At 42.5% G+C, this 11,951-nt stretch overlaps 1 protein-coding gene across 4 annotated transcripts in view; it reads left to right on the top strand.

Moving 5' to 3' along the window:
* Positions 1-279: 279 nt before the first annotated feature.
* Positions 280-11,951, top strand: part of ift74 (intraflagellar transport 74) — a 44,837-nt gene continuing 33,165 nt past the window's right edge. For 3 of the 4 annotated variants that reach the window (XR_003797712.1, XM_018734400.2, XM_029252308.1), the window contains exons 1-3: positions 280-338; positions 3,115-3,243; positions 11,495-11,630. Coding sequence is in view for 3 of the 4 variants with exons in the window: in XM_018734400.2 (XP_018589916.2) it covers positions 3,139-3,243; positions 11,495-11,630 (241 nt within the window). In the remaining variant the exon portion in view is untranslated. Of the gene's footprint in view, positions 343-3,114; positions 3,244-11,494; positions 11,631-11,951 lie in introns of all 4 variants that reach the window. The other variant, XM_029252307.1, reaches the window with a different exon arrangement.

The following is an 11,951-nucleotide window of genomic DNA, read 5'->3' as shown; positions in this document are numbered from 1 at the left end:
TGCCATTGAGTTCATCATATATTCTTCACACAACTTACTAGAATGGCTTTTGATCACTTCTGTGAAACATTGTTCGTCGCTTTACCTGATATGTATGCTTGCGGATACAGTTCGAATATCACTGTTTGTCGCTACGACTCAGTGTTGCTGTTGCAATGAATAAAGTCTCACAGTTGCAACAGCACAAACAGCCCCGTGCCAGTGGCAGCCATATTAATGGGAGATCGTGAGGTCACGTGAGCGGATGTTCCTGTCCCGCGCTGGCTCGTGCGTCTCGCGATACGCTCCGTGTCGGCGCTAGGCAACGGGATCTCGCGTGCCTTTCTCAAGAAACCCTCGTAAGTAAGCGATATTTACTGTGTTGTAAAGTGATGTTGTATGGGGATTAGTAATCGACATTGCTGTTGTAAAGTATTACTGTAGAAGTGAGTGTCGAGTGTCGGTACATTTTGCTATATTGATAGCGTTTCGGAAACAATGTTCTCATGTTTTCCCCACGTTACCATGAGAACAGTGTTGAACAGTGTTGTTTACTGTTCACATCGGGCTCTACAAAAAATCATGATACATCTAGTTTAGCTGAAGCGAGCTGCAAAGTGGCCAACAAAAGAATGTAATTTTTAAATAGTCCAGCTGGCCGTTTCATAGAGAACACAGTAATGATACAGTCAATATCATCATCATCATCATCATCATGTATGTAGTAGTTGCAAGTTTATTTGACTCCAGTGAGCATAATCAGCAGTGTCAGTGTGTGTTACTCCACATGACACACTTTCAGTAAGTGTCCACAGCCGTCTCATCTGTGTGTGCGCGCGCACATTCCTCATGGCCGGTGTGTCTGTTGGAATGACCCTTCTTCAGGAAGCCAGCTGTGTGGTATTTCAGAGTACAGTACATACTACACCCAGTTAAAAGCTACATCGCCTTTTCGATATATCACGAGGAAAAACTATCTCTTCATCACCTTCATCTACTCCACTGAGATATTCAGCTGTGAAAATGGACAAAAACATAAACCCAAGAATGTCTGTTTTTTTTATGCAGTGCCATCTGAGGGCTCCAAGATCATGGGCATTCAGTATTGGTTTGCGGCCTCTCCCTTTTCACGCCGTTTGCCCTGGATTCTTTCATTGTTTTAATAATGTTATAAACCATACATGGTGACATTCTTTGCAATTCCATGTTGATCAATGTTGGTTCTAAACTGTTCAACAGTTCACTGAAGCAGTTCAGCGCAAAGTAGCAAAGGCCTCAACAGATCATTGTTTGTAAATAATGGAGCTTTTCCTGGATGCTCCTTTAACATCGATCATGACAGCATCACCTGTTACCTATTCACTTATTTATGTGTGGAAAGTTCCAAACAGGTTTTTCTTTTTAATAAAACATTTCCACAGGTAAACGGGCACCTGTCCCAACTTCTGTGGGACGTGTTGCAGGCATCACAATCGGAAATAGCTTATATATATAAATTCGTTTTAAGTGTATGAAGTACAACATTAAATTTCTTTGTACTGATTTGGTACAAGAGCATTTACAAATCACTGCTTTCTGTTTTTATTTGTTTTTTACATACTGTCCCAACTTTTTTGTAAATGGGTTTGTACTTTGCTTTTATTCACATAATTTTAGGTCTTGTTCATGTTTATCATGGGTGCTAGTGATTCAGAGGATGCAAGAAAGTCAGTTTCTTTAGAAATCAAGTTAGATGGGATAGCATGGTAAGAGCACCGTATGTATAAAGACCAGTGAATGTTATTTACAGCACCTTTGTGACGGTGATGATGCAAAAGCTGAAGTACCATTAATTACCACACATGCAGCAGTATGATAGTTGTATTGGAGGTATTTAGTGTATGACAGTTCCCATAATTTGCATCTATTTGGTGTAAGTAGGTTCAAAATTACACTCAAACTCAGCTATAGCATTTACCATTATTGTCAATGGGTAAAAGTTGTTTGAAATACATGTGTGTGTCATGTCCACGCCCACAACACAAGCGACAACACCTGACTCTGTACTAGCTCCTGAGTAATCGCTCACCCTATAAAGACCCTCTTCAGCTCCCGTACCGTTACGGACTCTCGTTTGGGACACCGCCCTTCCTCGCGGTGCTTCGCACAAACACTTAACTCTATTCTCTGTTTACAATCTTTGGTTTTTTGACTACTTGCTTTGTTCTCCAACCACGTCCATGGATCCTCATTCCTGTCCTGTTCGCTGATCGACCGACCCTTCGCCCGTCCCTGGTTTTCAGAACTTGACTCTTCCCTCAACTTCAGACAAACAACGCTGCACTTGGGTTCAGCCGTCCTGGCTCCCTGTGTTCCGTGTGACAATGTGCAGTTCCACAACACAGCTCTCTCATAGAGCACTCTGTATATTTGAATAAACCTTCCCATCAATATTGGGAGATATGTCATTTGAAAGTTTGATAATGCAAAGCAATTTTTTCTGGATTTTTTCCATATCTGAAGACACTGCTTAAGCTTAATTTTCAAAGTCGTTATGCAAATCATTTTGTTGTTCTGTCACTAGTGTCAGAAATCAAAAACCTTTATCTTCAACCTCCGAGTTGCAGAGGCCACTATTTTAGCCAGTGCCCATTGCATACATACATACATACATACATACATACATACCTGCTTAGTAGAGGAGAAGGCAGAATGCAGGAGGGACTGTAACTTTTGCAAGAACATGACTGAGGGTTCAGAGGCAGGTAGGAAGAGTAGTGGTGATGGATGGCTGGAAGGAGATGCATAAAACCAATTAGTTAGTTCTTCATGCAGACGTATGGAGGTACCATATACTGATTATAAAAGTAGTTAAAAAAAAAAAAAGAAAAAAAACTCTGAAACTTATGTGATCATTGTGTAACTGCAGCAACAACTTGCAACATAATATATTCAGTAACTATGTTCTGTGTATTTTAATTTATTAATTTAATGCCATGTTCAAATGTTCCGTTTTAGGTAATGGGCGTGTTATGAATTTCAGAGCTATACATTGATGGGAAGTAATTAGTTTTGTAAATTGAGGTTTGGGTGTATAGGTTATTGTTTCCATTACCACACTATATCAAAATCTTACTTGTTGTTTGTGTTTACCAGTTGTACAGAATCCCCAACACAGCAATGTCGAGTCAGAGACCATCTTCAAGCAAGCATATAAGTCGTGGGGCTCTTCTTGGAGCAGGAAGACCTCCGACAGCCATCAGGCCTCCACAGACTGCTACAGGGGTATGTCAGTTTATAGTGCAATCCTGTGTATATTGTATTTCTCAAGTTTCTCCAACAGGTAACTCTTGATTTTAACAACACACACACACATTTTCTGAACCGCTTGTCCCATACGGGGTCGCGGGGAATCAATATAAAAACAAATTGCTGTTTTTTTTCATACAATGCGTAAAAAAAAAAATACAAATATAGAGCACGATGACTGGCTTTCCAAATCCCAGCTGGTGCGTCAAATGACAAAGCCATGTTTCATATGAAATGGTTTGTCGTCTGTATTTATTGATTGATATGAAAATAATATACATTTTCTCTTGGTGTATTAAATATAATCACACACAGTGTTTGAAACCGCTTGTCCCAAGTGGGGTTCTGGTGAACTGGAGCCTAATCCACCAACACATGGCACAAGACTGGAGTGGGAGGGGACACACCAAGGACAAGACGCAAGTCCATCGCAAGGCACCCCAAGCAGGACTTGAACCCCAGACGTACCAGAGAGCGGGACCTGGCCGAACCGGCTGCGCCACCGCGCCCCCCTATTGAATATAATATAAAAAAAATTATCTTTAGCAGTATGAATATCATTTTCAGAACAAGTTTTAAGTTCTGAAAGACATGTCTTTGAACTTTGGAGAAAACAGAACATAGCAAAACTGCACAAACTGAAGTGGATTTGAACCCAGAGCCCAGGAGCCTGTTTTCCAGTAAAAACAGATAAAATAGACACATATGAAGTAGCTGAACTGCAGATATCTGCTCTGCGCCCAACAGTTTGTGATTTTCCTCAGCAACGTACATCAGCATAGTGCTGTGTTGCTGTGACACCAGTTTGGAGAACTTGTGGCTCTGAACGTGTTGAGGTTCTGCTGTTGCAGCGCTCTGCGAGAGGGGTCCAATATGTCTGCAGGTAGTTGTAGAGTAGAATAGTAGAGTAGTAGAGAGTAGTAGGGTAGTAGAGTCATAGGGTAGCGTAGTAGAATAGTAGGGTAGTAGAGTTGTAGGGTAGTAGAGTAGAGAAGTAGGGTAGAAGCGTAGAGTAGAAGAGTAGAGTAGTAGGGTAGAGCAGTAGGCTCTGATCACTGGGATGGACCTCAGTGTTTGGTTGCTGCACAAGTTGCAGGGAGAAAAGTCCCTCAGTCTTTTCCATGTTGTGCAGCGATGCAGTGATGTTAAAAGATGCTTCAATATACTCAGTGTTGCGACAGTGTAGCTGGTCACACGTGGACACTGACTGTTCTTGGTTGGGATGACAGTGTTGAATGTCAAGCTGTTGGTGTATAATTTTCTACTCGGCATAGAATTGTCTGTGTATGTCTATATATGTTTGCAGAGGCGAAACATGAGATTTTAAATTTTCCTCCACATTGCACAATACAGACATGGTGGGGTCTGCAGTCTCTCCCGACATAGGCCTATTTGAGCCAGAAGAATTGGTCTTTACCCTGAGTTTATTTATATATATTATTATTCCATTTATATTGGTGTTTTTTTTTAATTTAAGTAAGCTCAAGTTTATTGTAAGACATCCTGTAAGGTTTATGTGGTGACGGGTTAGACGCGAATTTTGGCTGTATGTTCTGTTAGCGGTGGGTCTGAGATTCGAGCCCTGCTTGTGGTGCTTTGTGACGGACTGGCGTCCCTTCCTGGGTGTGTCCCCTCCTCCTTCGGCCCTTCATCCCGTGTTGCCGAGTTAGGCTCCGGTTCGTTGCGACCCCGCTTGGGACAACCGGTTGTAGTCATTTGTTGGTTGTTCTGTCAGCAGCAACGTAAGGTAACACACACACAAAAGGCAACTCAGATTCTTTGGTCCACCTTAAACACTGTCTTGGAGTTGGGGGAAACAGGAGCACATGAGAATAATCCACAGTTTACTATAAGTGTGCAGTATTTAATAGCTATGAAACAGCTGAAGGAGCACAGGCAACAGTTAAACAGTAAAATGGAGTAAATAATGACGGGAAACTGCCTTGTTACGTTGCGTTATGATAACTAATGTTTGTAACTGAAGTAATTGTGTCTATTTTAAAGGGATATGGGTGTCACTTTCATGGGGGGCATGGTGGGGCAATGCCCATGCCCGCTCTCTGGCAGGTCTGGGGTTCGAGTCCTGCTTGGGGTGCCTTGCAATGGACTGGCATCCCATCCTGGGTGTGTCCACTCCCTCTCCAGCCCTGCGCCCTGTGTTGCCGGGATAGGCTCTGGTTCGCTGCAACCCCGCTCAGCACAAGCGGTTTTAGCCTGTGTGTGTCTGTGTGTGGGGTGTCGCCTTTGGTGCTGAGAAACACACATTTTTACCAGTTAAAGTGAGTCTGAATTATGAGAGTTTATCTTACGGAAGATTTTTCAGGAACACATTATCTTCATAAGGTGGGAAAGACTGTATTTTAATCCACTTTTACCTTCTAGTGGCCCAGCCCCCCCCACCCATTAACCTGATAGCATGTAACTTTTTCCTTAAATTTGATAGCATAACGTAACTTCTTATCAATTGTAGTAGCATATATATGCAGCCTGGTGGGGGGGCAACACCGTCTATTTCCTTGATGTGGAACATAGTGAAATGTGTAATGATAGGCATGGAAAAAAGTACAGTAATTGTCCCATCGCAGTCAGTAAGAGGTGAAAGGAAGAGGTGATGACTGAAAGTAAATTAAATTGCAACCACTGTTAACTAGTGTGTTATTGTGTGAGTGACACAGAGAGTGTGTTTCAGTGATGTATGAATGAGTGACTAGTGTATCTAGCAGTATAAGTCACCTTGGTGAGGAAGGTGTGTGGGCTGATAACACTACATAATATCCATTGTGAGTCGCTTTGGAGAAAAGCATCTGCTAAGTGAATAAATGTAAATGTTAATGTAACAAGGGCTCTCACATCACAAGAGAGGAGTTGTGGACCACTCTTCTATACACAACTGCTTTACCTTAGCAACATTGGAAGATTTTTGAGCATAAATAGCTATTTTCAGCTCTTGTAACACCATATTACTTTCATTCAGATGAGGACTTTGATTATGTCATTCCATAACTTTTTCCCAGCCATTCTCATGTTCACTTGTTTGTATGTTTGGGATTATTGTCTTGCTTTGTGACACAGCACTCTCTGTTTGAAGAGTGTGGCTGTGACCATGGTTTCACTGAGTCTGAGCTTTAGAACAGTTGTGTAACCCTGTCCAGCCCTGGAGGGATTCAGATATTTTGTTTGTGTGTGATCAGGGGGTGCGGTGGTGCAGTGGGTTGGACCACAGTCCTGCTCTCCGGTGGGTCTGGGGTTCGAGTCCCGCTTGGGGTGCCTTGCGACGGACTGGCGTCCCGTCCTGGGTGTGTCCCCTCCCCCTCCGGCCTTACGCCCTGTGTTACCGGGTAGGCTCCGGTTCCCCGTGACCCCATATGGGACAAGCGGTTCAGAAAATGTGTGTGTGTGTGTGTGTGTGTTTGTGTGTGTGTGTGTGTGTGTGTGTGTGTTGCCATGAATCGCTGTTTTGCCAACTTCTGCTGGTTAGGATTTAAGTAAGTCAAATGTAAATTGAATAGGGTTGGCCAAGTGAGACCTGGTTGTATTCAAACAGCAGTTACCCTTTTAATTAGGTTAGGGTTAGGGAACAGCTGGGTTAGGGTTAGATTTAGGGAACACTTGGTTAGGGTTAGAGTGAGGGAACAGTTGGGTTAGGGATAGGGAACAATTGTGTTGTGCATCAATGGATCTGTAGAGCAGCACTGGTGGTGGAGGTGCAGTGCCCTACATGAGCTTTCCAGTTCACTGTATTTCCTCTGATTGGCCCCTGGCTCCCAGCTGATGTGTGGAAATGTTGTCTGTGTTTTGATGTACATAGCTTAGTTTTTAAATGTCTTACAATTATGCTTTTATTTCTTACATTCACAGTTACATTTACATTTATTCATTTATCAGACGCTTTTCTCCAAAGCAACGAACACACACACACATTTTCGGAACCGCTTGTCCCATACGGGGTCGCGGGGAACCGGAGCCTACCCGGCAACAGAGGGCGTAAGGCCGGAGGGGGAGGGGACATACCCAGGACGGGACGCCAGTCCAGCAACGAACATCTCAAACAAAATACAATATATTTATTATATTAGCAGAAAGACACTAAGATATAGACGTGTGGTTCTTAAGTGCAGTTAGTTTCTTTCTGCCGTATGAACCAGTGCTCATCACACGAGTAGCTGCATTAAGCTTTATCAGTATATCAACGATTCCTGATCAACTTCCTAGTAATTTTTTTTTAAAAGATACATACAAACATGTACATTACATTACAGGAGTAGCTGTGTAAAGGTTGATCCAGGGGTAATCTTAAAGTTATAGTGCATGAACATTTACACCTTACATGAGCTTAAGAGATCATGGGTGAAGTGAGTTTGGAAGAGGTGGGTTTTAAGACCCCTTTTAAATGTGGACAGAGATTCAGCAGTTCTCAGTTAAGGTGGAGGTCGTTTTGTCACAACGGAGACAGAACCGAGAACCTCCGTGCTTTACCTTTCATGCATGGGACCACCAAGCAGGCAGATGTTGGAAGAGTGTAGCAGTCTGGTTGGGGTGTAGCGGATGATCAAGTCTTGTAGATAGCTGGGAGCAGTTCTGTTGATGCTTTTCTAGGTCATAACCAGGGTCTTAAATTTGATCTGGGCGGCTATGGGAAGCCAGTTCAGAGAAACGAAGAGGGGAGATGCAAGTAGTGATCAGACGTCCATTTCTTATTTGCTTGTGATGGATTTTAGTGAATTCCATGTGACATGTGGGTTCACAAAAGGATCCCAGAGGCACAGATGAGCACAAATACCATGTGTAGTAAATAACTCTAGGGGACTCAAAATGCTCAGGCACAGGCACATTGCTGGCATTTACAGTACCATAAAAAGTTTGGACTCACCAAGAAATTTTTATGTTTTTGATCATTTGATTTCCTTTTTAATGAAGGTACCATTTAATTGATGTAAAATATAGCCAATACACCGTTACTGATGTTGCAGATATAGGCTATTAATGGTTGAGAAAGTAAATATTTCATACAAAGGTGTTCAGTACGTTCACTACTGAGAAATGAGTGTAAAGTGGATGTAACCAGGATAGAAAAAGAAGCGGACAGCCCAGATGCACAACTGCACAAGAGGATAAATACATGAGTGTGTGTAATCTGAGACACACCTAAGAGGTCCTCAGTTAGCTGCTTCCTTCAATAGTTTACATCAAGTATCAGGGTCATCTGCAACGATAAAAAGACGACTCCGGGATGCTGGCCTTAGAGGCAGAGTTGCAAAGAAAAAGTTGCATGTGAAAGTGGCAATAATAAAAAGAAAAGGTTAAAATGGGCAAAAGAACACACATATTATGGGCGGCACGGTGGCACAGTGAGTAGTGCTGCTATCACACAGAGCCTGGGTGGTGTGAGAGGATGTGGGTTTGATCCCCGCTCAGTCTTTATGGAGTTTGCATGTTCTCTCGTGTCTGTGTGGGTTTCCTCCGCGTGCTCTGGTTTCCTCCCACAGTCCAAAGACATGCTGTTCAGGTTCAGCCATAGTGTGTGAGTGACACAGAGAGAGTCTGTTCCACTAATGTATGGATGAGTGACCCAGTGTAAGCAGTGTATCTAGCAGTGCAAGTTACCACAGTGAATAAGGTGTGTGGTCTGATAATGCTACATAGAGTTCTTTGGAAGTCATTTTGGATGAAAGTGTCTGCTAAATTAGTAAATGTAAATTATTAGACAGTGGATGACTGGAAAAGAGTTTTATGGACAGATGAGTCTAAGATTGAGGTCTTTGGGTCAAAAAGAACATGTGTAACACATAGAGTAAATGAAAGGATGCTGGCGGAGATGTTGAGGCCTTTTTTAAGCATGGGTGAGGAAGTGTAATAGTATGGGGCTGTTTTGGAGGTGGAAAGATGAGAGATTTACACCGAGTGCAAGGAATAATGAACCAGAAAGGTCACCACTGTATTTTACAACATCATGCAGCAGGACAACGATTCTACATACTTGTAATAAGTACACAACTTGTTTCCCGCTTGTCTTTGTTAGGGGACTCTGGTTCTGTGAAGACCCTGCAATGCCTCAGCTCCCGCTCTCTTGTTGAATCATGCTACACTCACTGGCCACTTTATTAGGTACACTGGTTCAACTGCTCGTTAATGCAAATATCTAATCAGCATGCAGTTAAGCATGTAGACACGGTCAAGACGATCTGCTGAAGTTCAAACTGAGCATCAGAATGAGGAAGAAAGGTGATTTAAGTGACTTTGAACATGGCATGCTTGTTGGTGCCAGACGGGCTGGTCTGAGTATTTCAGAAACTGCTGATCTACTGGGATTTTCACACATAACCATCTCTAGGGTTTACAGAGAATGGTCAGAAAAAGAGAAAATATCCAGTGAGTGGCAGTTCTGTGGGCGAAAATGCCTTGTTGATGCCAGAGGTCAGAGGAGAATGGCCAGACTAGTTCGAGCTGATAGAAAGGCAACAGTAACTCAAATAACCACTCGTTACAACCGAGGTATGCAGAAGAGCATCTCTGAATGCACAACACGTCGAACCTTGAAGCAGATGGGCTACAGCAGCAGAAAACCACACCGGGTGCCACTCCTGTCAGCTGAGAACAGGAAACTGAGGCTACAGTTTGCAAGCTCTCACCAAAATTGGACAATAGAAGACTGAAAAAATGTTTCCTGGTCTGATGAGTCTCAATTTCTGCTGCGACATTCAGATGGTAGCGTCAGAATTTGGCATAAACAACATGAAAGCATGGATCCATCCTGCCTTGTATCAATGGTTCAGGCTGGTGGTGGTGGTGTAACGGTGTGGGGGATATTTTCTAGGCACACTTTGGGCCCCTTAGTACCAACTGAGCATTGTTTAAACGCCACGGCCTACCTGAGTATTGTTGCTGACCATGTCCATCCCTTTATGACCACAGTGTACCCATCTTCTGATGGCTACTTCCAGCAGGATAACGCGCCATGTCACAAAGCTCAAATCATCTCAAACTGGTTCCTTGAACATGACAATGAGTTCACTATACTCAAATGGCCTCCACAGTCACCAGATCTCAATCCAATGGAGCACCTTTGGGATGTGGTGGAATGGGAGATTCGCATCATGGATGTACAGCTGACAAATCTGCAGCAACTGCGTGATGCTATCATATCAATATGAACCAAAATCTCTGAGGAATGTTTCCAGCACCTTGTTGAATCTATGCCACGAAGAATTAAGGCAGTTCTGAAGGCAAAAGGGGGTCCAACCCATTACTAGCAAAGTGTACTTAATAAAGTGGCCGGTGAGTGGATGTTGTTGGGAGGTACAAGTGAGGTACTTGTCCATTTCTTCCTTACATTACATTTACATTTATTAACTACATTAATTTAATTAACTATTATTTACATTTATTTAGCTGATGCTTTTTCCGCCACTCTGCCCTCCACAGAAACATCATCACTACAGCAATTTGCCCTACGGGGTAATTTTATAGCACTTATTGGTGCCAGTATGTGAGGAATGGGTGTGCATGAAGTTGCTTGGTGTATTGAACTGGATAATTCTTATTCTGCTATTGGAAAAAATTTCGACATGCTTGGTATTCGTGAATATATTACCTGGACATTCATGGAGTTAAGGCTTTAAACAGGATGGTTAGGTGTGTTTCTTGGAAATGGTGAAAGATTGCAGGACACTTTAAGTGTGCTGTGTTGCGTTCTGGACCAGCCAGAGTAAAAAGTAATGTCAGAGTGGGGTTTTGAGACACTTGACATTGAAAGGAAGGAGGGAACGGGACAAACTGTGGATGGAATTTAGGTTCCGAGAAGGTTTGTTTAAAAATGGGGAGGTATGGGTAGTTAGGAGGGCAGTTGGTAACCAACCAGAGCAGAGCTGAGGAATTAAAGATGGATAAGACTATTCCAATTAATACATAATCGGATGCCTTTGTTACCTTTTTGTGTGTTTTCCAACCCATCCAAACACAAACAAATTAATTTCCTTTCCACAGAAATACAGTCTGTTGATGGATGTTACAAAAACTTGGTGAATCTTTAATGTGTTATAAATGTGAAGTACAGAAAAAAGAAAATCATTTTAATCAGAAAAAAATTATTACACTTTTCTGAAGTTCCAGAGAAGTAAATAGTTAAATAAAATGAAGCACATATTAAAGTAAGACACAAAATGTAATATATGGAGTTGATTAGAGTTTTTTAAAAAGTATATACTATATTGTTCTGCTTGTGCCAAAGATGGTGCCCAAGACGGGACGGCCAGGGACAAGAGGAGGACCGATGATCACGTCAGGAGTCCTTTCTGCTCAGATCACAGTAACGGACCGACCGGTTACTCAGCAGGGCTTGAGTGGCATGAAGACTGGGATGAGAGGTAATACAATCTGCAGACTGGTTCAGGAAAGCCTTAAGAAATGTTTCAGTATATCATTCAAGTTTATTTTTTAAAATACTTGTAACATTTTTTTGCCTAATATTGTCTAATATTTCAACAATTTTGATTATTTTTCATGGGAAACACAATGGCACAGTGGGTTGGGGGGGTGCCTCACAGTGTCTGGACTGAGTGACGGAGCGGAGGTCCAGTCCCTGCTCAGTCTCTGTTCCTTCCACAGCCCAAAGACATTGCAAATGCATCTGGTCACTCCAGATTGATGATAGAGTGTGTGTGCAAATGTGTGTGATGACCCTGTGA

This window comes from Scleropages formosus, chromosome 5, assembly GCF_900964775.1.
Source record: "Scleropages formosus chromosome 5, fSclFor1.1, whole genome shotgun sequence".
NCBI lineage: Eukaryota > Metazoa > Chordata > Actinopteri > Osteoglossiformes > Osteoglossidae > Scleropages > Scleropages formosus.
This window is presented reverse-complemented; position numbering and strand designations above follow the sequence as displayed.